The 26319-nt window shown below is 48.9% G+C and overlaps 2 protein-coding genes across 4 annotated transcripts in view; one reads left to right on the plus strand and one right to left on the minus strand.

Moving 5' to 3' along the window:
* Positions 1-2471: 2471 nt before the first annotated feature.
* Positions 2472-10844, minus strand: UBIAD1 (UbiA prenyltransferase domain containing 1). Of its 2 annotated transcripts, none has more exons than XM_084651771.1 (3): positions 10729-10844; positions 8963-9528; positions 2472-7050 (listed from the first exon to the last, which is right to left on the minus strand). In XM_084651771.1, the coding sequence occupies exons 2-3, from the start codon at positions 9483-9485 to the stop codon at positions 6563-6565; spliced, it is 1011 nt and encodes a 336-aa protein (XP_084507897.1). In that variant the 5' UTR covers positions 9486-9528; positions 10729-10844; the 3' UTR covers positions 2472-6562. The 2 variants fall into 2 exon arrangements, with proteins under 2 accessions (XP_084507897.1, XP_084507896.1); XM_084651770.1 differs by lacking the exon at positions 10729-10844 and adding an exon at positions 9913-10007.
* A 375-nt stretch (positions 10845-11219) lies between these two features.
* Positions 11220-26319, plus strand: part of MTOR (mechanistic target of rapamycin kinase) — a 105800-nt gene continuing 90700 nt past the window's right edge. For both annotated transcript variants that reach the window (XM_084651695.1, XM_084651696.1), the window contains exons 1-18: positions 11220-11283; positions 12796-12958; positions 13305-13413; positions 14731-14963; positions 15323-15523; positions 16325-16459; positions 17776-18051; positions 18396-18504; positions 19300-19486; positions 19664-19792; positions 21402-21646; positions 22153-22368; positions 23059-23264; positions 23915-24037; positions 24448-24537; positions 24631-24723; positions 25275-25409; positions 25789-25918. In XM_084651695.1, coding sequence (XP_084507821.1) covers positions 12839-12958; positions 13305-13413; positions 14731-14963; positions 15323-15523; positions 16325-16459; positions 17776-18051; positions 18396-18504; positions 19300-19486; positions 19664-19792; positions 21402-21646; positions 22153-22368; positions 23059-23264; positions 23915-24037; positions 24448-24537; positions 24631-24723; positions 25275-25409; positions 25789-25918 — 2737 coding nt within the window. In that variant the 5' untranslated portion in view covers positions 11220-11283; positions 12796-12838. The remainder of the gene's footprint in view (positions 11284-12795; positions 12959-13304; positions 13414-14730; positions 14964-15322; positions 15524-16324; positions 16460-17775; positions 18052-18395; positions 18505-19299; positions 19487-19663; positions 19793-21401; positions 21647-22152; positions 22369-23058; positions 23265-23914; positions 24038-24447; positions 24538-24630; positions 24724-25274; positions 25410-25788; positions 25919-26319) is intronic.

Consider the following 26319-nt stretch of genomic DNA (forward strand, 5'->3'; position numbering starts at 1 on the left):
GTAGTAGTAGAATTGTAGCAAGCCCCCAGTTTAACTAAACCCATGCAAGTCGAATGTAGATGAGGCCTTAGTCCGTGACAAAACTCCCAGTAACTTTCAAGACAGCAGTATCAGGCCCATATTCACAAGCAGGTGGATGGACAGATAAGTAAGCTTGGACAAGTTAGATTTTTATCAGTAAATGTTGGTAAAAGTCGATTTCACCATACACAGACAAACCGACAATACGTATTTCCATAGATGATCACCTAAATTTACAGATAGGCAAAGAACGAAAAATACTGTTTGAGAATTTCTTAGAGAGTTATTTGAGGGTATATGTTTTGTATATTTTACATGTGATGTTGATAATGTGTGTTTTACTGGTTTTTGAATTTCAATGGCTGCTATCATTAAATAATTATTGTGCGGCTCCCTACCATTGTCTTACCCCCCATAATTTCCTGCAACCATGAACATTTAAATCAGTAAAAATTAAAGAGTGCTTAAAACCCATAATGTTGCACAACTGGATATCAGTCAAAATTATTAAAAAAAAATAGAAATCTGCCAAGCCTAATAGATAAGGTACGCACACATTTTTTGCTGTCTTAGGAGCAACGTGGACAAAAATCTAGCCCCCCATGCTTAGAAGCGTGTAAAATGTCACGGGCTCAGACTTTGCTAAGTTCAACCTCAGGCACACAGTCACATCTGCCTGAGGAGCAAAGACCTTCTAACGAAAAGGATGACAAGCCACCACTGATGGAGGAAGGTGCCTGACAGCTCTTTATTACAGAGCAGAGCAGTCTCATTTCAAGGCCATTAGAGGATTAAATAACCTTGCAGGGAGGCGGGGGGAGGAACTCAGTCAGCAATCTAGCTATTAAAAACAAAAGAATTAGGAAGAAGAGCCTTCTTCTACCTGCTTAGTGACTCCATAGGTCAGGCCTACACTACAGACCTATATCAGTTAGCTAAGTTGCTTAGAGGTGTGAAAATCCACACCTCTGAGCGACAGTTATACCAACCTAACCCCCCCATATAGACAGTGCTCTGTCAACGGGAGAGCTTTTCCTGTCGACATAGCTACTGCCTTTTGGGGAGGTGGATTAACTACACCAACCCATCTCCCATCGGCATAGGAGCATCTTCACTTAAGCGTTACAATGGTGCGGCTGCACTGATGCAGCGTTTTAAGTGTAGACCTGCCCACAGGGAGTACTATTTCCTCCAAGACAGAGCTGAGCTGCAAGCCCCAGCATGGGCTGAGAAGGATATGATGCCACAACCTTCTTGTAAAAAAATTAGGTTTGCCCACACATGATCATTAAAGACCCAGAAAGGGGTGAATTCACAATTCAGAGGCAGATCAAATGGTGTCAGAGATAAGTCAGTGTATGTGGGTGAAACTTTAACCGAGCTAGCGAAAGTGAGTGTGATACCATGGGGCTGTCACCAGGCTAAGAGGGCTGGAGATCAGGGGTGAAGTAGAGACAGTAGCCAACAGGAGAAAAAACAGTCTCCACCCCAGCTACAAATCTGCCTTCTGCCCCAGGCAGGTAAATTACACCCTGATCCCCACTGTTTAGAAACACCTTTTCATTTGGCCCAGCATCCACAAAGCACTTCATGATCCCTCACAATGACAGAGGCAATAGTAAAGCTTAGCATTAATAGTGCTTTGCATCTTCCTAGTGCTGTACACAGAGCAAGCCTCCAAACAGCCCTTTGAAAGACATCAGGCAGATTAGCCCCTTTTCATATCTAAGGGAAGCAACTGCAAAGAGTTGTGCCTAGAATTACACAGCAAATCAGCACCAGTATGCAGTTCTTACTCTTCGTCCCAAACTCCTTCTACACCATGCTGTCTCTTGAGGCCTAAATAAGGGATCAGCCCGCGCCTTTTATAATCTGCTAAAACAGTTATTTATAGGCTGCGAAGTCAGACTGTGAATCACTCCAAAGCATTTAACAGTGGCATTATGCTGCAGGTAAAAACGTTAGTCCCTTGGGGCAGTTTTCCCTGCCACAAGGGTTTATAGCTCCTGGGCTCTGCTGCAGATACATGTAACAAAGGATGGAACTTGGAGGCACTTTAAACCAGAATCCACAAAAGGAAAAATATAAAATATAAATGAACAAATTCCCCCTATCCCACAGACCTCCCATTCTGGCCATAGCCCTGCATCCCAATAGCTTCAGCCCTGTGTAAATGAGAGAGCAAGGCAACCAGGCAGGAGAAATATGATTTGAGTGGCAAAATAAGACTGAAGAGGCTCAAACTTTCCTGTGCACTAGGCAGGCATTAGTGACCACAGCTACTCCAGAAAGCTTCCCAATAATCCTTTACCCTGGTTTATGGCCCAGATGAAACACCGGTGGGGGCAGCATGCTGCCAAGGACCTGCGGCGCAAATGCAACCATCTAAAAAGTTGCAAGGAAGTCAGGAGTCTGGACTCTGACACAGGAAAAGCAGGAGAACACCCATGTATTGATAATCAAGTTTATCTTTATTAAAAAGACAAAGTTCAATTGAAGTATGTCTCAGAATTACAAATGCTCAGGCTCAACAGTGCCCTGCATAGAAAGGTGTATTCCAAAGAAGACTCTGATAGATTAGATCACCAAAACCTATTAACGTCTGCCCTAAAACATACGTTTGCCCTTTCAATTGAACGGATTATCCCTCGACATACAAGGACAGGGCTGCCTGGTTCACAAGAGGGCTCTTACGGTCAAAGGAGCCTACCGCATGCATACCTAGGGTGTGTGCTTTCCAGTGCTTCCACTCCAAAGCTGTGCAGAGGAGTGTCCATAGGAAACATGTTCTCCCAGAAGACCACTCTGATCCAAGCCCAGAAACACAACACGGAGCCATATAAAATGATTAACCATGGCTTGTTAAAAATGGAACGTTTATAGACACTTCACTGAACCACTACCTGGGCAAGAGGAGAGGTCAGGAGGCCATTTAATATATAAGATGGCCAGATGTGCTACAGGTCTGCTCAGCTCCCAGCAGAGACTCAGCATGCAGCAATACAGCTTATTGCAAGTGGCCTGATCAAAACTGAAAAGGCCTATGATCAGAAGAGGTGCTGGACACCCAATATCCTCAGCGCAGACCCTGTAACACAAGACAGGTTGCCTTAGGGTTTGTCTATATGGAAAGTTTTACCAGTGATGCTAGTATAAATCCCCATCTGGACATACAAGCATGGCTTTTGTTTAGCTTAGATCCTGTCCCAAGCAACATAAATAAAACCAAGAAGGGGCCTCTCATACCAGAATAAGATCATACACATGGTGCAATACTGGTATAACTTTACTGGTTTAAATTCACAACTTGTATTATACCAAAAAGATCTTCCCATATAAGTAAGGCCTGAGAAGCAGAATGCCTGAGAAAATACCCAGCACAGCACTTCTTACTTTCAAAGCTCTTTATCAAATGACATTAACCCCACAACACCCAGTGAGGTAGGCAACAGTAAGCACCATTTTATAGGTGGAAAAACCAAGGCACAGAGAAATTAAGTGGCTTGCCCAAGGCCACTGGGGGCAAACAAAGGAGATGGTTATGATTATAATCCAGGCGTTTCCAGCTCCCTTACCATCCACAGAGCACCCCACACCCCCAAGACTTCCAAAGTCTGCTGTGTATGCTTCTGGTTATGAATGGAAGCAGTCTGGACACGTTTTCTTCTAATCCCTGCATCTGTAAATCACTTCGAGCGCCCAAGGAAATTGTGCTACGAACGCATGAAACGGGTCACCTCTCACTCCAGCTCTGTAGCAATAGCACTGGTCTTTCCCACTAGCAGGCAGACTTTCTAACCAGGAGTCTTTTCCCTTTTTGTAAGGAAGGGATCAACCGTAGTGTTATGTGTTGCTGTTCCACTGAGGGCCATTTCCTAGACTCTTCACCCTCCTTCACCATAAGAGCTACAGCTCTCGAATTTCTTATTCACATTCTGCCTGTCAGAAGCAACATGGCTTAGGATACATGCATAAAAAATTGCCACATCAACCCCCATTAAACTATAGCTATGCAAGAGCTAGACATATTATCATAACAAACAAGAATAGGGCACAGGATGTATCTGCTGAGAGACCAACAAACAATACAACCCTGGGATTAATTGGATCAACCCATTCCATCTTGCAGAATGGGCTCTGTTAGGAAATAGTTCTCTCTACCACTGGGGTTGATTTCGCCATCACTTCCACTCCTCAGTCTCTGAGACAGCATGTGCTTGGCAGAAGACAGAGTTGGTTCTTTGACAAATGCTCATCACTAGCCCGCTGGAGCTCTAAGCCAGCAACCGAAAACAAGAAGTGTACATTCACCCAGAAAATCATTGCCAAGTATTGCTAGATGCTGCTCTCCCTCCAGCAGAGATCAACCTGTTCTGACTGGGTTTCTATCCAAAGCCAAGTTCTCTACTGTACAAAGCAGCAGACTGGCTGCTTAAATCAGTCTTGCCTTGTAGTTTTCCCTGGGCAGCCTGGAAAGACAGTCTAATCCAGGCATCGCCTTATTTTAATAACTGAACCTGAGCCTGGTGAAAGCTGTCACCTGCCTGCTGAGATTGCTTCTGAGTAACCGAGTACAGCTGTGAAGCAATCACAACGGGCAGCTAAGTCACCAGAAACCATTTGAACACTTTGTTGCCACCTAAATAACATCTCTGTGCCAGTTCCATTTTATAGTTGTCATAATCCCTCCATTACATGCAGCACTGAACAGCAGCCACCAGTCTCAGGTGAATAACCTCTCATTGTCACAACACGCCCAAGGTGGATATGCAGCACTGCACACCCTGCTGGACTTTACTGATCGTAACTAAAAGGCTCGTTGTGCCCTGGTTAACATCCTCCCCTCTGGCTCAGGAACACTGTGCTCCTGGCAGTTGGAGTTCTAGAACAAGGTCCAGATCAATTCAATCTGGACATTTCAAGGGAGTCCTGCAAAGAGCTTTTACATCAACACTTGCCATTTCACGCAGGGAACAAAAATATTTCCCAATGAAGAACAGGGTTCAGTGACCATGGGAAAATATGAGAGAGCCAAATTCACCCTGTTGTGCCCTAATGGAGTCAATGGAGTATCCCCATAGCTGTGTTTGGCTCTGCGTGTTTCACACCACTATCTGTTGTGAGGAACAGCACTCATCCAGAAGGCTATATTAGTATCCTTACAGGAGAGCAGGAATTGGAGTGGAAGGATATGCAGGAAGAATATCCAGTATCAATGAGGATATCATCCTGAGGAGTGATCTAGAACATCAAAACTGACCATTGCATCACAGGAGTCATCAAAACCTTGGTCCCCACTGGAAATGGGAATAGGAACCTATCAGCGAGAAGAAGAATTCACTATCCTGATGTCTGTGCAAAGTCATGGCAGAAATTCAGACTCCTTTTTACAATGCCCCCATCTTTCTCCCTTGCTGCCACCAGCTTTCCTTACAATAGGGTGACAAGTGACTTTAAGTAGACAACAGATATGGAGGATGACAATTAGAAAATGCTTCGCTATTAGAGACTTGGCTACCACAGCGTCTGTTAGTCAATATCCATCTGTCTACAGAGCTTTGTCACCCTGCCTGACAGCTTCTTTTAACACCAAGAGCCTTTCGTCTCAGGTAGACGGGTCTGGGCATGAGAAAATTTTAACAAGAACAGAACTTTTCATCCTACCAAGTCTTGTGAGCTTCTTAGCTGTACAACTTGCAGTTCTGGCCCCCAGCTACTTAAAGAGGGAGGAGTGGAAGTTCACTGTTTTTGGCTTAAAGCTCAGTGCAATGGACCAGCTGTGTTCCATTTCAGCACCTATATACCACTGCAATGGGTGCTTTAGAAATGCCTAGGTAGAGAGGAACTAGCAGTGGGAGCATCAGAAGCTGCTGTCTTCCATAACTCAGCAGTTCTTAATGGACACCCCATGCCCCATTTCATATAGCCAGGACATCTGGAAGTGTATACTCAAGATTTGGCAAAGGGGTGGGAGGGGGAGGAACCAGACCAGGTGGTGAAGATGAAGTTGAACAGGAGAGGAGGGAAGTAGCAGCATCTGTTTTACTGTGCTGCTGACAAAAATAAAGCATTCAGTGGTAACTTGCACATGCTACAGCATAGGAGTGGAGCTGCTGAATCCCCTTCATGTTGCGTGGGGATGATTCACAGATCAGGGGAAGGGAGAGTTCAAATTTAAGGTTCAACCCTACTCCTATTGAAGTTAATAGCGAAAGTCCCTTTGAATTCAATGGCAGTAGCATCAAGTCCTTGAAATGTCTGTCTGCTCACATGATGAATTGCAATAAGCACCGAGAGAACACCAGAGCCACATGGTCAATTCAACCCTCTTCCCAGAGAAGAGCTTCCTAAGACACCATCGGAAGTCTCTAGTACAAGAGAAACCGCTTATCTCAACAAGACCAAAGCCCATAAAATTCACATGGGGTCACTGGCTCGAGTCAGCCTTCTTGCTTTGGCCACCATCCATAACAAACCTCCCACTTGCACCCTGAGCTCAGGCACTAACACTCAAGTCATGGGGCTACAGCAGCTCTCGCCATTACAGTTTGGGCAGCGTGCCTGCTGGTGCCAGTATAATACCAAAAACATAGAAGAGCCCCAGCAGGAGGTTGAGCTTGGCTGTCCGCTGGGGAATTTTGCTGAAGCTCTGGCTCCGGAACTGCCTCTCCAGTGAAAAGGCCATAGGAATGGTGAGTAGTGGCAGCGCCATGCTGATGGTGTAACGTGTGGCCAAGACGCAGAAAATCAGGTAGGGCAGGAAGAGCAGTGTGTTGTAGAGCATGTAGGAAAACGTGGGGCCGATGAGGATAGCCAGGGTGACAATGCCTGCCTGCCGGTCAGACTCCATGTCCCGTGTGTTGTTGCTGTGCAGGATGGCCTCAGTGCTGAGGGCTAGTGGGACAGCATAGAGCAGGGGTGAGACAGACAGATAGCCAACCTGCACTGCATGGGCAAACATGACAGCCAGGGGCCCAAACGTGATGAGGATCACCAAGTCGCCAAGTGCAACATATTTAAATCCAATTCCTGTGGCAAGAAACAAGAGGAAAACAAGTGTTACCAAGTGAAATTCACTTTATGGAGGACAATAGATGTTACTCAAACAGATCAGCAGCACCTAAAAAATGCTGTAAAACAGCCAACACAAAACACAGCTAGGGCAGGGCTACACACATGCTCTTTTATTGCCCCAGAACTGATTATTATTCTCCCTTTCCAAAGATAATAAAGCAAACATGTCTGCAATTCTCCAGTCTCAACCAGTGAGCAAAGATTAAGGGGCAGATTCATTACCCATCTGGAATACCTTATTCCACAAGCAGTCACACTGAAGTCCATGGGATTACACATGCAGTAAAGTGCTACCCAATGGCAAAAAACAGTGAGGTGGCAAAATTTGCAGATGATACAAAATTACTAAAGATAGTTAAGACCCAGGCAGACTGTGAAGAGCTACAAAAGGATCTCTCAAAACTGGGTGATTGGGCAACAAAATGGCAGATTTCAGAGTAGCAGCCATGTTAGTCTGTATCCGCAAAAAGAAAAGGTGTACTTGTGGCACCTTAAAGACTAACAAATTTGAAATTTAATGTTGATAAATACAAAGTAATGCACACTGGAAAGCATAATCCCAACTATACATATAAAATGATGGGGTCTAAATTAGCTGTTACCACTCAAGAGAGAGATCTTGGAATCATTGGATAGTTGTCGGAAAACATCCACTCAATATGCAGCGGCAGTCAAAAAAGTGAACAGAATGCTGGGAATAATTAAGAAACGGACAGATAATAGGAAGAAAATATCATGTTGTCTCTATATAAATCCATGGTATGCTCACATCTTGAATACTGCATGCAGATGTGGTTGCCCCATCTCAAAAAAAGATATATTGGAATTAGAAAAGGTTCAGAAAAGGGCAACAAAAATGATTAGGGGTATGGAATGGCTTCCGTCTGAGGAGAGATTAATAAAACTGGGACTTTTCAGCTTGGAAAAGAGACAGCTAAAGGGAGATATGATTGAGGTCTATAAAAATCATGACTGGTGTGGAGAAAGTAGGTATGAGAAGTAGTAAACAACACTTCCTTAACACAAAAAGTAGGGTTCACCAAATGAAATTAATAGGCAGCAGGTTTAAAACAAATAAAAGGAAGTATTTCTTCACACAATGCACAGTCAACCTGTGGAACTCCTTGCCAGAGGATGTTGTGAAGGCCAAGACCCCATAACAGGGTTCAAAAAAGAACTAGATGAATTCATGGAGGATAGGCCCATCAATGGCTATTAACCAGGATGGGCAGGAATGGTGTCCCTAGCCTCTGTTTGCCAAGAAGCTGGGAATGAGCGACAGGGGATGGATCACTTGATGATTACCTGTTCTGTTCATTCCCTCTGGGACACCTGGCATTGGCCACTGTCGGAAGACAGGATACTGGGCTAGATGGACCTTTGGTCTGACCCAGTAGGCCCATTCTTATGTTCCTATGAGTACAGATGTTAGAATCTGGCCCTGAACAGATGCAACCATCAGGTTAAACTATCAGCTGCTACATCTTTCAAATGATATCCTCCAAGCCCTAGAAATTGCTTAATCTTATCTATAGCAACACACTGGGTGTTTCTTGAACCACCCAGCAGCAGAACTGAAGAAGCAAAACACATTTTATCTTCATAAGTCCCATAAAAAAATTTCACGTTCCTACTCTACATCAGTGTTACTCATTAATTTTGGGTGCATTTCTTAAAACACCTCTTTAGTTTACTTTTCAGTTTAAACTAGATCTGGCTAATAACAAATGAGGAACTGTTCAGATAATACAAACTCAGCTCCATCCATGGAGAAGAGAACACAGATAATGAACCAAAGCAGCTGACATACACCAGATGTACATTTCACACACAATTCCTGCCTCAGAGTATGAAGTACAGTCCTTACCTCCAGTATAAAGGAAGGAGCTGGAAAGTCCCCCAAAGTAGATCAGGGCCAGGTGCTCCAGCTTGAGAGTGGAGAGACAGTAGAGGCAGGCAGCACAGATACAGCCCAGGGTATAGAGGAAGACCCCAAACCGGACCACATCCTGAGGCTCCAAGATCTGGTCCACCAATGTCCGGTCATCACTCTTCTTGTGGTCAATGCCCTTGGAGAAGTCATAGTAGGTATTAACCAAGTTACCTGCTCCATGCACAGCCAGCACAGCCACTGCACTGCCCACTAGCAGCCCTGGGTCTAGGGATCCATGGGACCGATAGGCTAGGGCACTGCCCAGGGCTACTGGGGTCAGAGAGGCGCTGAAGCTCCAGGGCCGCAGGGCCAGAACGTAGGCGGCACATTTCTGCCTCCAGGTGCCTGGGCGGCTCTTGGCAGAGCTGGGCAGCCCGATGCCCAGCTCCCCCACGTCACCGCCTCTGGGGCTCTCAGCGCTGATGCTGATCTTCTCACTCCGAGCCTCAGACTCCATGCTCCTCACGCGGCTGACTCAGGAGAAGGCGCCGGTGGCAGACCTGGGAAAGGAGGGGGAGTTTGCATCAGGAAAGGGAAAGCCCCGGGGGCCTCGCCAGGGACACACCCAGCCCCGGGGAGAGCCGCCGGCGACACCCGCGACGCGATCCGCGGCAGCGGCGACCCCCCAGCGAAGGGGCCCCACGGCGCGGAGAGCGAGGGGCGGGTCCCCTCCCATGCCGGGCACCGGCGGAGAAGCGGGGTCCTTCCCCGGCTTCCTCCTCCCCGTGCGGCGCCTCAGCCCCCGCGACCTCCGCATCCCCTGATGGAGGGAAAGGCCCCCGGGTAGGGGGAGCACCCCGGGCGGGGCGCGGCGGCGGCTCCCAGCCCCGGGCGGGGCGGACTCTGCTCTCCCGTCGCATGGGGCGGCTCCGGGGCCCCCTCACCTGCTGCGGAGCCGGGTCCCGGGGAGGCCTCTCCGGCTCCGCTCACGAGCGAGCCGGCTCTCGCGGGACCCCGGCCGCCAGCCCGCGTGGGCCCCAGCCAGGGCCGGCCCCTCCGGAAACAAGGGCGCTGCTCGCCAAGGTTCCGCTTGCTGAGGGGAGCCCTGGGCCGGGGCGGGGGAGCAGCCGGGTGGGGCCCAGGGGGAAGGATAGGGAAGAGCCCCAGAATACGAGTAATACCCGGAGGGGGGGGGGTGCCTTCCCGTAGGGTCACTCAGCCAGTCCGTGGCAGAGCTGTGGATTGAACCCAGGAGTCCTGAGCCCCATCCCCCTTCTTCAACCCCAGAGAATAGACTCCCCTGTCCCCAGCCCTGCGACCCTGGCGTTCGGGGTGCTGCATGCACACGCCGCCCCATAGACTCCTGCAAACGGACGAGCCTATCCCTGCCACGGCTTGCAAGGTCAGAGCCTGACCCGCTCTGAGCCTCCGTTTCCCCAATCTGCAAAATGGGGATAACAATCCACAGGGATTAATATGTGGGGGCGACTCAGATCATCTGGTAAGAAGTGCCACAGGGAAAGCCTGGAAAGTTAATCTGAGCCACTGTTATTAAATTATCAATTAATATTTAACTATTAGTGAATATTAACATCTAATCATTAGTATCAATAACAAGTCTGCTTATATGAACCCTTAACCATTCATATTACCGGTAAATCATAGACGTTGAATGTTTTGTGTCGATTATCATCGCTAATAGCTATTTTCCACTGTTAGGCAAAGTAGGGGTCACAGAAGTGGCTAGCTTCTATACGTACCATTACGGTAACAGAGCCTTTCTTCTGCCCTTGGTGCTCTTCAGGACAGGCTGCACCCAGAGCAGTCGAGAAGCTGGAGGGGATAGAAGGACCAAGCGTTCACGCGGCGAAAAATTCCTACCGTCTTAATAGTTTTTTTTAAAAAAAAAAAAAATCAATTTCCGCATGCGCACAACGCCGTGCAGCTTCAGAGAGGGCGGAAGCAATGTGGCTTTCCAAAGGCGGGGCAAGCTCTGAATTCTAAGCAATCGTGCAGCGCCCAACTTCTCATTGGCGCAGCTATGTGTCAGTAAATCACCATATGTCCTTTGATTGGTCAATACCGACCGCACCCGCCCCCGGCAGTTATTTGGGGGTGGGGACACGCTCCTCTAGGAACCCCTCCTCACTCCTAAAGCTATTGGCTGCCCCACCCGCTGGTCACATTCCCCTCAGCGCCGATTGGTTAGCGCGTCTTCGCCGGCCCGGCGACAGCAGTGGGGGAGGGGAAACGCGGGGGCCCAAGCTGGGGAGCCGGTCGTAAGGGGGCCGGCGCGGCTGGGCCGGCCGGAGGCGGTGAGTGCTGGGGCCCCGATCCGGCGCCGGGAGGGGATCCCCCCCTCCCCCTCAGTAGGGACACCCCGGCCTGGCTCCCCAGTGCGGGGCCTATGGAGGCTGCGTCCCCTTCCCCGCGCCTTCGCCGGCCGGGCTGGCTCAGGCCCCCCGGCAGCCTCAGCCCCGGCAGCGGGGATGGGGGCTGCCCTGGGGGCTTGCCCGGTGAGCCGAGCCGCGCTGGCAGGGGGCCTCCCGCGGGTCCCTCCCCCGGCCACCCCCCCGGCCGCAGCACGGGAGGTGCCCGACTCCCCTCGGGCTAGCGCCCGCCGCTGCCCCCTCCCTTCCCGTGCCCCAGGCGGAGCGGTGCCCGGAGCTGTCAGCCAGGCCGGCGGCCGCCGCTCCACCCCCGGGGCCTCCCCGCCCTGGGCCGGGCAGTGGGTGGCGGGGACCCTGGCCTTGGGTCTGCCCCGGCTTTCCCAGCGCGGCTCGTTGAATCTGTGCCCCCCACTGATGCAGGCAAGGCCTCTGCCCTGGGCGGTGCGCGCAGGCCCTGCTTGCCCTGGATAGACAGGCTGCGATCGCCCCTTTGCCCGGCTCCTTGCGAACGCGTTTCCCTCACCAGGGCAGAAGAGGCCTGTTTAGGCTACTCTTCCAGCCTGGGGAGCTGATCCTGGCTTCTCCGGGAGATGCTGGTAGCAGGAAAGATCCCACACTATCTCCTGATTCCTCAGGGGCATCCGCTGTACCCCTGGATTTTAATGAGGCGGAGTAGTGGCAAGTGAGGAATAGGAACCCAGGACTCCTCGGGTTCTAGGCCTAGTTCCGCCCCTCACCTGCTGTTTGCCTTGCAGCAACGTACTTGAAGACCCCTGCGTCGGTTTCCTCCTTTCTAAAATGGTTATTTTTAAACTTTAAAAAAAAAAAGTGCACCCATCAAGATGGTCTCTACACATGTACAACATTAAATATCCCATTACAATGGCTGTTGCTGGCACAAATACGCATTGGAGGTTATAGCGCTTACCAGCCCCTAGGAGCGTTGAGGCTTGTAAAGAACTTTGAGGTTCTTGGATGAAAGGGGTTGTAGAGGAGCAAACTGAAGTAACGACATCGACATGCACACCAAGCGGTCCTTACCCTCCTTGTCACTTTGCTTGACTGGGAACGCCTCTGAAGCACAAGCCCGTCTTGGTATTTGGGCATGGATTTGATTTGGGCATGTCACATGTGCCCATGAACGCTTTGTGCTGAGAGTGCAGGAGTCAGGAGGCTGAGCTGGGGCTGGTTTGTTTAGGGTGCGCTGAAGGACCGTGCGAGCCAGAACTCTTGAAAGCTGCCTAGGTCTGTGGAATCCAAGGAGCCTGTACCCCTGTCATATATCTGATGGGGTTCTGTAGCTATTATGCCATCTGAAAGCCCTCTGTTTCTCATGAGATGTATATTTGGGAGCAGTAAATTGGAGCCATGTGGTGGATGGAGCTGTGATTGGCTTCTGTACTAGCTAAAAGCCATAAACAGGTTTTCTGTCTAAAGGATCCACTGGACTTGATGCCCCAAGTCCTGACTCGCCGCCATCATGTCCAGCACCGTGTCCATCCTTCAGCAATTTGCCAGCGGGCTGAAGAGCCGCAATGAAGAAATCAGGGCAAAAGCCGCCAAGGACTTGCAGCATTATGTCACCATGGAGCTCCGTGAGGTGAGTGCTGCAGATATGGGAGCAGCAGCTTTTAGCTGGGGAGACACGTTTGTGCCATTTGGCTAGGGAGTGAGGTGTGTCGCTAGGATGCTTGGGGCGGTAGAGATTTGGGATGCTGAGGTAGGTACTAGAGTGGGATGGGCACAAGCAGGCACCAGAAAGGGGCTGGGTTAACCGGGCAGGGGCACAGGCAGCAGATGTAATTGCTTCCTCTGGGTTTGGATCCCACAGTTAATTTACTGCCTTTGAGTTTGGGAGCCCTGAAAAGTGGTGTTGCCCTTCTTTATCTGGGGCATATGTAGTGGAGGAGAGGTGGTAAATTGATCTGAATTTGTTACCTGTGCAGATGAGCCAGGAGGAATCTACCCGCTTCTACGATCAGCTGAATCACCACATATTTGAACTGGTCTCTAGCTCTGATGCAAATGAGAGGAAAGGAGGCATTCTGGCTATAGGTGAGTGAAGGACTTCAGCCCCTCTGGTGAACTTCCCCTTCACATTGCTGTTCTATCGGGACAGATTGGCAAGAGAACTCTGTGCTCACAAGAGATGCGCGGTATATTTAAGAGAGTTCAGTGCACTGAGTGTGTATGGAATATAGAGCTCTTTTGAAATTCTGACCGTAGGTGTCATAATGGGAGCTGCTGGATGCTGAGCACTTCTGAAAATCTGGCCCTTTTGGTGCCTCCTTGGAAACTGAGCACTTGAAAATCTGACCCCAATGTGTGTGCTGAGCACTTGAAAATCTGGCCCTGAGCTCTTCTGAAAATACTTCTCATCGTGTCCAGTTTTACTGGTGGTCACAAGAGGCAAAGCCTCTGGACTCCCTGTTGCCTGAGAACATTCATTCTTTTTTGTTTAAAGTCACCTGGCTCAAGGGCAGCAGCCCCCATCCCTGTGGAGGGATCTAAATGGCTTTTGCCTTCATTTTGTTTAGCGTCTCCCTCATTTGCCCTGTTGTGCTTTCATTCTTACATGGCAAAGCTTCCCAAATGCTGTGACGCACAAGGATGCAGGTAACTTGTATAAAAACACACCCTTCCAACAAAATACCCCGTATCCTTAGCATTTGCCTTTTGTTAACGACGCAGAAACTGCTTGTGGGTTGATTTCACCAGCCATAACCAAACCAACCCCAAGGTGTCTGGAGGTGGTGGAAGTAACTTAGGAAAAGAAATCTTTGTTGACCGCATCTGATTTCGAAGCCGACAGTATCACTTTAAAATTGTTTCTGTGAATTTAGTGCTGTTGAAAGGTGCCGGATTGACAACCCTGGACACTGATGGCCTCTTTATCTACAGAGCAGGCACAACCCAGGCACCAGCAGGGCAAACTTCAGCCACACTGCCCTCTGTCAGTGTGCCTCAACTTTGACCTGGAGGGACAATCGCGAGGGGTGAAGGAGCATTCAGTCTCTTTAGTCCGTTCAGTCCTTGGCGCCTCTACTGAGACTCTCAAGAAGGGGGCCAGTTGTAGTGGTTGCATGTGGATGCCTGTCGATTGGGAATGGGCCCACGATCCCAGGGTGGAAAAGCTGTGACCTGTGGAAAGGACTTGATAAACTTCCCTGTTTACTAAACAAATTCTGACTTTAAAAGGCTGGTGACCCTTTCCTACTGCTTGATTTCTCTGGTGGATTTTTGGTTTAGGAAGAGAGAATGGGAGTCTCTAAAGAATGGATAGGGAATGCTAACTCTTCTCCAGGGACTACCCTACTGTCGGGTAAGCTGACTCAGTGGCAGAGCTTTCACTCCTGTTCTCCCTCTCCCCAGCGAGCCTTATCGGCGTTGAGGGAGGCAATGCCACCCGCATCGGCAGGTTTGCCAATTACCTTCGGAACCTCCTCCCCTCCAATGACCCTGTTGTCATGGAGATGGCGTCCAAGGCCATCGGGCGCCTTGCTCTGGCAGGTGATACCTTCACGGCGGAATATGTGGAGTTCGAGGTGAAACGGGCTCTGGAGTGGCTGGGAGCTGATAGGAATGAAGGTCGAAGACACGCGGCTGTACGTACTCCTCTTCAGCCTTCCTGGGAAAGGGCTGGCTGCTCATGAGTAGTGGTGATGGGAGCGATGTATATAGATGGGCAGATGCAGTGAATGAGAGCTGCCAGGGACTGGAATGGCTACAATTGTATATCTGAGAAGCTGTGATGCTGGCTAGCTGGTCTGCCATAAACCGTGTTCATTATGAAAGTCTTTTGGGACCAACCAAGAATGAGGCCCCATTATGCTAGGCATTGTACAAATGCAGAGCAGATAGTCCTTGCCCCCCAAACGCTTACAGTCTAAACAGACACAGGGAAGGGGTCAGTCTCTGAATTCCAATCTGTGCCTAACGCCACCATCTCTCTCCCTCTCTCCAGGTTCTGGTCCTACGTGAGCTGGCGATCAGCGTGCCCACCTTCTTCTTCCAGCAGGTGCAGCCGTTCTTCGATAACATCTTTGTTGCTGTGTGGGATCCCAAGCAGGCCATCCGAGAGGGAGCCGTGTCTGCCTTACGAGCCTGCCTTATCCTCACCACCCAGCGGGAGCCAAAAGAGATGCAGAAGCCACAGTGGTACAGAGTAAGGAAATAATCCCTTAATCTTGGAACAGCTTTCCTCCAGAGTTCAGAAAAGCTTCAGCGTCCACGCCAAAAGCCAAGAGACTGATCCCCATATGTCAGTAGGTGTTGGCCTCTCTCAATCAGGATTGAAAATGGTTTGGCCTCTAGAGCATGCTGAACCAAACTGTTTACACTACCCTCTACAAAAGTGTGTGAGACACTCCATTCCACCAGGGATCTACTGTACTTTCTGTAACTTGTTGCCAAGAGTAGAACAGAATGCTCAGTAGTTAGGACACATGCAGATTTTCTAGGTTCTGCTACCTCAAAGTATCTTCAGCATCAGTGATCAAAGAGCCCGTCAGCAATGGCAAGGTTACAACACTGCAGCCAGGGGTTGTTCTTATTTGACAGTGTGGAGTTCTAAATCCACAGGTGAGGCTTGAACAATGCGATCAAACTACTTTGACACAGTGAGACCTGAGCACACGTTATACTGGCAACATGACCAGGGTGCTAAGTACTGAAAGGCCTCAACACACATTTCACATAATCCCCATGTGCACTGGGGTAATGGTGTGCTTTTAAGAGAGGATGGAAGATGCAGGTCTCCTTGTCCACTCCTTCTGTTGAAAACAGGTTGGTTGCCAGAGTAGACTGGGTCAGAACTATCCAGCGCTCCATTCTAGTGTCGATCAGCTGAGGTTTTAGCCGTTCCTGGGACTTATGGGCTCCCAGTAACTACTGACTTGCTGTATTCCCTTGTTCTACATTGGTGGGGGACTTGGTCTCTGTTAAGGCTGCTATTATCTATCTTCAGCACACATACGAAGAGGCAGAGAGAGGTTTTGATGAGACTTTGGCCAAGGAGAAGGGTATGAATCGTGACGACCGAATCCATGGTGCCTTACTGATCCTCAATGAATTAGTGAGAATCAGCAGCATGGAGGGCGAGGTGAGTAACTTATCAAGATGGCAACCAGTCTGGTGCTATGGTTGGCTGAACGGAGGTGTCTCCTCATTCAGTTTAATAAAGTGGGGCAGATGCGACTAATCCACTTGGGTTGGAAATGGGTTGATCGAGCTGGAGAAGTTCACAAGCAACTGGGGTCTAGGGCATTTCATTGTCACAAACACAGTGGCAAAGTGAAGGGAATTAGTCGAACAGTAACAAATGTTTAGGGACAGGAGGGTTCATTCATGATGGAAAGTGACATTAAATAGCTTTAAGAGACAACTGGATGTGTGGGGCAGCAAGTACAGATATTTGTGGGATATAAGCACAAAGGAAAGAGAGGAATTGTGCAGGGTGTTATAGGAGGGTATAGCCAGAGAAAGTGGGAACACTTCCTGGCAGTAAATTAAATGAGAGGTTGGGCAGTCTCCCAAGGGAAAAGAAAGGGTGAAAACCCAATTGCTTGGGACTTTTAAAATTAGATTAGAAAAAGCACTAGAGAATGTCCTTCAGGGAACAATTCTGCCTCCGTCCCTTGGGATGGACAAGGTGCGTGAATAGGTCTCTCTCCCTCTTTAGTTTCAATTACTCCTCCACAATCTTTTCCCAGTTGTAGCTTCAAACCTTTCTTGCGTTATGCTGTGCCCTGTGACCGTATGTTGTAGGACAGATACCTCACTATCTGTTCTATGTGTGTGCTATAGGATGGTCGCCTGATAGGTTCTAACCTTATATGGAGTGTTTAATTTAAGCAGTAACTTGGCACCAATTAAATTTGAAATGAAGGTGTTTTTGTAGGGACTGGTGGGTTCATAGGAAGTGGTTGAATGTGTTGGAAGTGAGGGTCAGGTTAGTGCCCAGTACTGTTTAATCGTGTGAAACTCAGCACACTCCTGCTAGACTGTGAATTCACAGAATTACAGAACTGTAGGGCTAGAAGGGACCTCGAGACATCATCTAGGCTATCCCCACCACTTCCAACCCTGCATCCACTGTCTTCTCAACCAAAGGGAACAGCATTTCCCACGAGAGTTAGGGCCACTGCCATACCTAGCCTGCCTTGTTCAGTGACTTTCACTGCGTGACCCTGATTCTTTCCCACTCTGAAGCCAAAAAGAGAATTCTTTGCCCATGCTGCGTCACTGCTGGCCACTTGGCAGGAAAATCTATTGCATGGAAGGTCCCTGGATGTCACGTCTGGTTTGCAGTTCAGTCCGTGCTAGACAGCCCCCTTGGTGTGGGGTCCATGAGTTTGTTTGTTGTGTGTGTCCTCTTCTGTTTAACTGCCTTTGAAAGTGTTTTTTTTCTGTGCCCAGCGCCTTAGAGAGGAGATGGAGGAGATCACGCAGCAGCAGATGGTGCATGACAAATACTGCAAAGACCTGCTGGGCTTCGGTACAAAGCCTCGGCACATCACCCCTTTCACCAGCTTCCAGTCTGTACAGCCCCCACAGTCGAACGCCTTGGTGGGGCTCCTGGGGTACAGCCCCCATCAAGGAATCATGGGGTTTGGAGCCTCGCCTGTCCCAGCAAAGTCAACGTTGGTTGAGAGTCGATGTTGTCGGGATCTGATGGAGGAGAAGTTTGATCAGGTGAGCTGTGGGCTTTTCTCTAGCGGCCTCCCCAAATCCCCTGCAGAGAGGCCAGACTCTTAGTGTGACTTCCTTCCATTCCCTTTGCTGGGAGGCAATATGGCCCAATAGTTGGTTCATGGTTACAACCCATTAACTATATTCCTGGCTCTGATGCTGGTTTCCTGTGTGTCCTGGAGTGATCTACTTAACTTCTCTGTGCCTCAGTGTAGTCCTCTGTGGCACAGGTATAATTATAACCCTTCCTGAGGAGTGATGCAGCAGAATGACAGTGGAAAACCTTGCGATCTCCACATGGCAAGGATGACAGGGCACCCTTTAAAGCCCAACCCCTCTGGTTTCAGGTGTGCCTCTGGGTTTTGAAGTGCAGAACCAGCAAGAACTCTTTGATCCAGATGACAATCCTCAATTTACTGCCACGGCTGGCTGCTTTCCGGCCTTCTGCCTTCACAGGTGAGGGGTCTTGCAGCTGGGCTTTAGCTGGGGGTGCAGCTGAAGGTGAGTTGGGGAGGTTCTAGCTCACGTGGTCCCGTTGACCTATGTACAGGTAATGCAGCAGCAGAAATCCTGGTGTTTGGCATTGTACAGACAGGCACTTTGATTCCTACTTTAAGTAGTGAGAGTTACTGTCCTCTGGATAGTAGTCCTTGGTATCCGGTGGGAGCTTGCTGCTTTGTAAAGCTGGCAGAGTGAAAGCCCTTGCCTGGACTCCATGTTGAGGGCCTTAATCAAAACAGTACCTCATTTTCATGCACCCTCAGCATGCCATGTTCCGTGCTGATCTGTACCCTCTTCCTCCCTTCACTTATATCCCAGTTACCAGCCACGTCCAATCTGGATTTCCCATCTGTGGATGACAGAAAATCCCAGCTGGCCTTTCAAAAGTTGAATCACTCAAAGTGCTGAGAACAACCAAAGTAGTTGGAGTTGGAGGAGCACTGTCAATATGGCTCTAACTGGACTTACCTTAAAGCTTTATTAGTGTCTCTCTTCACCTCCAAATCCTAGTCGGTCACTGCAGTAACAAGTAATAAACTCCTTGGAATCTTGCTTACGGGAAGCGTCTTTTAATGACTATTGCCAGGTTCTCTCTTACACTGTTTCTGTAGTGGGGACCGTATGAAAGGGACGACTGAGCTTTTAGCCACACAGGCCACTAGGAATTTGGTTTCTCATAATCTCAAAGTTTGCTTCCCTCTATGAGGCCAAATGAACTCATTGATTGTCTTGTTCTGCTCCTGTGATCAGCTGATCAATACCTTCCGGACACAATGAACCACATCCTGAGCTGTGTGAAGAAGGAGAAGGAACGAACAGCAGCCTTCCAAGCCTTGGGATTGCTTTCTGTGGCCGTGAGGTCTGAGTTCCAGGCCTACTTGTCCAAGGTCCTTGAAATCATCAAAGCAGCACTCCCACCAAAAGATTTTGCCCACAAGTGAGTGTGTGAAGGTTAGAGAGGATCTTGGATAGACACCTGCTGATCATGCAATTTTGGGTGTGACAGCTTATTAAACTGATAGGTGTTCCCATGAGACTTTGATAAGTGAGAGGGTTGAAGAGATACGCAGGATTGCACTCTGAGATAAATAGCTCTTATGGTGTCTGTTTTCAGGAGGCAGAAGTCCATGCAGGTGGATGCTACAGTCTTCACCTGCATCAGCATGCTGGCACGAGCTATGGGACCCTGCATCCAGCAGGACATCAAAGAGCTTCTGGAACCCATGTTGGCCGTGGGACTGAGGTAGATATAAGATATGTTAGGGAGTTTTTCCATTAGCCACTGGGTGGCATTGTTGGCCATGAGCAACAGTGATCACTGTATGTATAAAAGTGAGTTATGAAACTCCAGCAGGCAGATTTCTTAATCAGCCTCAGAGAAAAGCCTGTCAAATGCTTTCCCTTAGCAAACACTATATTGTTGTCTGCCTTCCTGAGTTGCAGGAAATAGTTCCCTGAGTGTCCTGCTTTAGGGAAATTCCTAAGACATTCCACCCATGCCATTGAGAAGCCAAATACCAGGATGAAAATAACACTGGGGTGTTACTAATTTAATTCTTTTTGAGATAAGGGGTGAGAACTAATCTTTAGATCCAAGGAGCCAAAAAACCAACTTCTTATGGAGTATAAATACGCCAGAAGCTATTCCCTTTTCTTGAGAAGGAATCCTTCAGCTCTTGGGATGGCAGCTGGGGTGAGGGTGTGCATTCGAGTCAGCTAATTCGCACACTCCCCTCAAAAGTGAAACATACCAGAAAAGACACGATTTTCAAACACGGGTAATTTTATCCCGTGACCAAATCCAGCCATGGTTACACTTAGGTGTGTAAAATGGATATATGTGTCTTTCTGCTGCTCTGGTTATTCAAGCTCAGCACTTACCCATGTCTGGAAGTCAGGGCCAGCATTTGAAATTCAGCATGTGCGTGCATTGCTGTGCTGAGCTTCCCATGCCATGCCTGGAGCTGCCAGCTCGACTCCTCCACCACTGTCAGTGCGTACACATTCTGCTGGGAGGAGGTTACTCCTCTGAGAAGGCAACAAGCCACAATTTGTCTTCAGTGTGAGATGTCTCTTGGGTTCTGAGAACGTGTCATCATGTAAAGAATTGCTCTATAAAATAACTAGTCCAAGCAAAGTCAAGAGCAGACTCCCCTGCTTCCCAGCACTCACACTCCTTTTAGGCAAAAACGTGGGCAAACAGGAAAACCTTGAAGGCCAACGCATTCCAGCTGTGTCAGACCCACAGGGGAAGTGAATTCGACGTCTGACTATCCTACCTCTAGCCTTCCCCCACCTTCAGAGTTCATATCTGGGGACTCCTAACACAAGTGTCCCAGCTTATCTCCCCTCAGCCAGGATGGCGGATACGGATAAAAGCAGTCTTTCAAACAGCTAGCTCCCAGGTTGCACAGTGCTTCATAGACTAAAGTGAACTCCTGGACGTGAATTGGTAGCCTTTGCCTACAGAGTATAGGAATGAGGCACCCAACACAGCAGGTGCTACTAAAATAAACCTGCAGCTGCATTCTGCTCTCTGTGAAACATCAGAGCAGTGTTCAAAGGTAGCCCAATGCAGAGTGCCTTGCACGACTCTCCTCTAGAGTTTCACCATGCAGATAATTCCTGGTACCGCCTAACACAACAGTGTGGGCTAGAATCCAAGCAGTTGGTTTGTTAGCTCTGGTGTTAGCACGAAGGCAGCTGTGCTGCGATAGTTGGTGTTGCTGTGACATTATAAACACCCCAGGTGATGCTTTCATGGGCAAAGTTACAGTCATGAATGAGAAGCCAAAACATGAAACTATTCTTGTTCCTGTCCTAATGAGTGTCTGCCTGCTTATCACCCTCAGCCCTGCTCTGACCGCTGTGCTCTATGACTTGAGTCGCCAGATCCCCCAGCTGAAGAAGGACATCCAGGACGGACTGCTGAAAATGCTCTCTCTCGTTCTAATGCACAAACCTCTCCGGCACCCAGGCATGCCCAAGGGCCTTGCCCATCAGCTGGCCTCTCCCAGCCTCACCAACATCCCTGAGGCCAGCGACGTGGGCAGCATCACCCTCGCCCTGCGCACACTGGGCAGCTTCGAGTTTGAAGGTAAGGTGTGAAGCAAGCAGCAGGGTGGATGTGAGAGGCGTTAGGGCTCTCCCAGAAAGCGTGCATGTCAGTATTGTCGCTGCAGGCTACGGACGCTGTAATTAAGGTTGCAGAACAATATCCATGGCCTGCGTATGTTCCCACACCTGAATTCACTGCAGAGTTTTGGGAGTCTTCTGGAAAGCGTCACCTGTTGAGGGTGTGCAGTAACAAAAATATGTATATACTGTAATTAGAATTACAATCCAGAAATGGATTTAAAAGCATCTAAGGAAGGACTTGCCTTTTCCCTAGCTGGCACAGAAGAGAAGAGCTGACCTAGCTCATGCTCTGGCTGACTCCATCTACACAGCTGCTTCTGTTACAGGAGGAGAGACTTTAAACCCAACAGTAACTGTGTCCCTCACACTCAGTCTGCAGCTCCATGTTTGTATCCCTGGAAAGTCCAATCTCTGAGGTGTAAACCTGTGTGAGAACCAATCTCTCTTTTCCCCACTCCCATCCAGGCCATTCTCTGACCCAGTTTGTCCGGCACTGTGCGGATCACTTCCTGAACAGTGAGCACAAGGAGATCCGGATGGAGGCGGCCCGCACCTGCTCTCGCCTTCTCACGCCCTCCATCCACTTGATCAGTGGTCATGCCCATGTGGTCAGCCAGACTGCAGTGCAGGTGGTGGCAGACGTTCTCAGCAAACTGCTCGTGGTTGGGATAACAGACCCAGGTAATGTGTTGGGTTAGCCACTATACAGCTGTCTGAGCCTGGACAGAGGGTTGTGGTAGTGTTCAGGCTTGTTTTCCGATAACCCAGGCAATCGCTTTTTCTAAATAAAATGGATTCCAGACCTCTGAATCCATCCCCAGATTTGGGAGTATTAGCAGAGAGCAAGTGCAGAGTGATGTAACCCCAGAGATTCTCTGTTCTAGGTGGAGGCCTCAGAATTTCACTCCCGCCTCTTGCCTTGTTGTATGAGCCTGTCCCACATCACAGTCTCAATTGTTATTACTCAGGAGGGACCAGCTCCTTTTGTTGAACCTCACTCTCTTTTTCCCCTTTTACTGGGTGGATTCTGTTAATGGCTGAATGGTCACCTGAGTGGTCACCTGGGGCTGCTTTGCCCTTTCTCCATGGTGCTTCCAGTCACACTAGCTTTAGGAGCAACAGACTGTCTTGGACATGAAACCTGGGTGTCTTGTTTGGCAGCACAGAGTAATAGTGAGACACCATTGGGTAGATTCTTCAGGGGTCTCGCTCATTGGGGTCCTTGTACACATGCTCCAAGGTTTTGGCAGGATTGTTCATTAACAGTAGCTCTCCGGTGAAAGAAGGTGGTATGTAATTTAGTGTGTCTGTCAAGATTGTGTCAGAACAGCAGTTGAACATGAGCGAAGACAAGTGATCATGCTCTTGCAGACCCCGATATCCGTTACTGTGTGTTGGCCTCCTTGGATGAGAGGTTTGATGCCCATCTTGCCCAGGCAGAAAATCTGCAGGCTCTCTTTGTGGCCCTGAACGATCAGGTGTTTGAAATCCGAGAGCTGGCTATCTGCACCGTGGGCCGGCTGAGCAGCATGAACCCTGCCTTTGTCATGCCTTTCCTGCGCAAGATGTTAATACAGGTAACAGAGACAGGGAGCTAAGGATGGGGATGGAGTCCTTATTAACTGAGGTGGGGATGGTGGCATTAAAGAATTCAGACTGTCCAGCTCTAGAACAGCTGCAGTGCAGTGTCGGTCTCCCTTTCTGGAAGGCCATTAATAACCCAGCTTGATACTTCTAAGACAATGCTTTCCTAGTGAGTGTTGACATCTTCATTTTATTTATTTGCACCAGCGGCCCTCAGAATTCTATGCGGTTTGCAGTCACCAACTTCCATGTTAGGGTGGAGAGGACAGTAGTAACTTCAGGTCCCAGCATGGGCAACGCTTTTTGCCTTGAGTGGAGGGGCCTTCTGTTCGGACTGAGGTGTAGTATCACATGCCCAAGAGTATAATCCCACAGGCTTTCCCTCCCCATTAGGGTTGGGTCTGGTTGCACTCCATTCCATTTTATGCAAATTAGCCATGGCCTCATTTGGGCACCTTTGGCTGATCCCGTGTATACAGCTTCTGAGATTGCTTTCTCATTTGACACTTGAGTTGTGAGTTGCGGAGGAGGATGGGATCAGTCTTGTTATTTTGCTCTCTTCCGTTGTTTGCTGCCTTATGTGGAAACGCTGGCTCTCCAGCCTTCGCTCTGCTTGAATGCATCTGGTTTGTCCTTTGTGCAGATCCTGACGGAGCTGGAACACAGTGGTGTTGGCAGAATAAAGGAGCAGAGCGCCAGGATGTTGGGTCACTTGGTTTCCAATGCCCCACGACTCATTCGTCCGTATATGGAGCCCATCCTTAAGGTAGGGCCTTCTTCAAATTCCTGCTGACTTTAGGTGGAGGAGATCTTTTGGCACACAGGTGTATCACACAATAACTGTGACCATGAGCAGCACCATTTTCATTGCTCTGTAATGGCATAATAACCAGACTGGAGTGTGGTCCCTACTACAACCCGGAGTGTGGTCCCTACTACAATCCTGAGTGTGTGCAGCTGCTTGATCTGGATAGACATTGGATGTGCAGAAACCCGAAAGGTGTAATAGAAATATGTTGTAAATCTTTGAAACATACGTTGGCACCGATGAGCATCTGTTAAGGGCTTTGTCTTACTGGCATTTCCAGTGCAGGAGTCAGGGAAGAGATTGCTCAGTGCAGGGCAGGGGGGAGAAGTTTCTCAGAGGAGTCTAACTTTTTGTATGTCATCAAACAGGCATTGATTGTGAAACTGAAAGATCCTGACCCAGATCCAAATCCAGGGGTGATTAATAATGTCTTGGCCACCATAGGGGAGCTGGCACAGGTAAGGGTATTGCAGCTTTATGTGGAGGCATTATCATTGCTGCCTAATCCTGTAACCGTTCTAGATGAGAGCCCTTCCTTCCTCTGTCTACAGGTCAGTGGGCTGGAGATGAGGAAGTGGGTGGATGAGCTCTTCATCATAATCATGGACATGCTCCAGGACTCCTCCTTGCTGGCGAAAAGACAGGTGCGTATATGACACCTGCCCTAAGCCATGCTGTCCTCTGTGACCAGAAGCATACAGTAAAATGTCAGTGCGCGCAATGAGAGCTACTAAAAACCGTTCGCTCAGAATGTCAGTCTCTCATGGAGCGCCGAGTCCGTTCTTGATGGAAATTGTAGTGCCACTCTGTCTCGTGACCAGGGTGTTCTGCCCCATGGCTGGAGAACCCAGCGTAGGTCAGTAGTTTTTGTGGAAGACACTGGCATCAGGCTCAGTGCTGCAGAGACGTTTCCAACACTGACTGAAGGAGATGGAGAAAAACGTCATATCTCCAAGTGGTGTGGTGTGTGTTGTATAAGCCTGAGGTTTGTAGGTTGCCAGGTGTTAATTGACTTTTCACCTTCCCTTAACAAAGAGACCCTGTTTGTGGAGGCTTCCAGTGTCAAGGCCTATGGAAGGCAATCAGAAGTTGAGATGTTTTAAAAGAAGAAAAATGACTCTGGTGTGACAGGACAACTAGTAACTTGCTGCTTGGCCTGGTCATAACTAACCATTTGGGGCTATATTTGTTCCAGGTGGCTCTGTGGACGCTGGGACAACTGGTGGCCAGCACGGGTTATGTGGTGGAGCCGTACAGGAAATACCCAACCTTGCTGGATGTGCTGCTGAATTTCTTGAAGACCGAGCAGAACCAGGGCACTCGGAGAGAGGTAGGAACTCAAAGCTCACTTCCCAGTGGCAGCTTCTTCTGCATACTTCCATGAGAAGGCGAGGTCAGTCATGCTAACCTTCTGAACGAACGACTGATTTGTTGTTGGGGTTGATTGAGGAATAGTTTGGCATAATGGGCAGGACTCTAAAGGGGCTGTGAATGGAAGCTAGTTAAGTTGCTCACTTCAGTGGATGGGAAGAATCAGTACACTCTATTTGGAATATGATGGGACTGTCTCTCCCACCACCTGATCTTCTTCCCCTTCCCTCCTCCAGCTACCCAGAGCCCTGGGTTCAGGCTTCATTTAATGTTTTGATCTTAGCATGGGTGATATGCCTTGACATGCCTTCTCTTTTTTGATTTTTCTCCCTTGCTAGGCTATCCGTGTACTGGGACTGTTGGGGGCTTTGGACCCTTACAAGCACAAAGTGAATATTGGCATGATTGACCAGTCACGAGACGCTTCGGCTGTCAGCCTGTCGGAGTCTAAATCCAGCCAGGATTCTTGTAAGCAGAGGGAGACTGGGGAAAGAGTGTGCACCCTGCACTGTTTAGTTTGAAAGGGGCCTTGGTTTTTACATCCCGCACAGGAACTAAAGATGAAAGTGACGTAATACAGCATCTTGGTGGTTTCCTCAGTACTGAGAGGTGGGCTAGATGGATACTAACCAATAGTGTTTCCCAAAAACTCCATGGGCTTTACACATAACCAGGATTTTCACTCAAAAATGAAATGACTTAAGCTACGAAAAGGCAGCATTATCTGTAGCCAGGGCATAGGACAGAGTGTCAAGAGACCTTAGTTTTTTCCACAGCTCTGCCTTTGAGACTTCAGGTGAGTCACATCTCAATACCTCTTTCATCATTTGTTAAAAAAGAGCTAATGATACTGACCTGCATTTGTGACA

This window comes from Lepidochelys olivacea, assembly GCF_965140295.1.
Source record: "Lepidochelys olivacea isolate rLepOli2 genome assembly, chromosome: 18".
NCBI classification, from domain to species: Eukaryota; Metazoa; Chordata; order Testudines; family Cheloniidae; genus Lepidochelys; species Lepidochelys olivacea.

What these genes read in the sequence shown, in the direction of transcription:
- UBIAD1 (XM_084651771.1), bottom strand. Translation starts at nt 9,485, where the DNA reads ATGGAGTCTGAGGCTCGGAGTGAGAAGATCAGCATCAGCGCTGAGAGC. An exon ending in CTCCTTCCTTTATACTGGAG is followed by an intron (nt 7,051 to 8,962) that starts GTAAGGACTGTA and finishes TTCTTGCCACAG; the next exon opens with GAATTGGATTTAAATATGTT.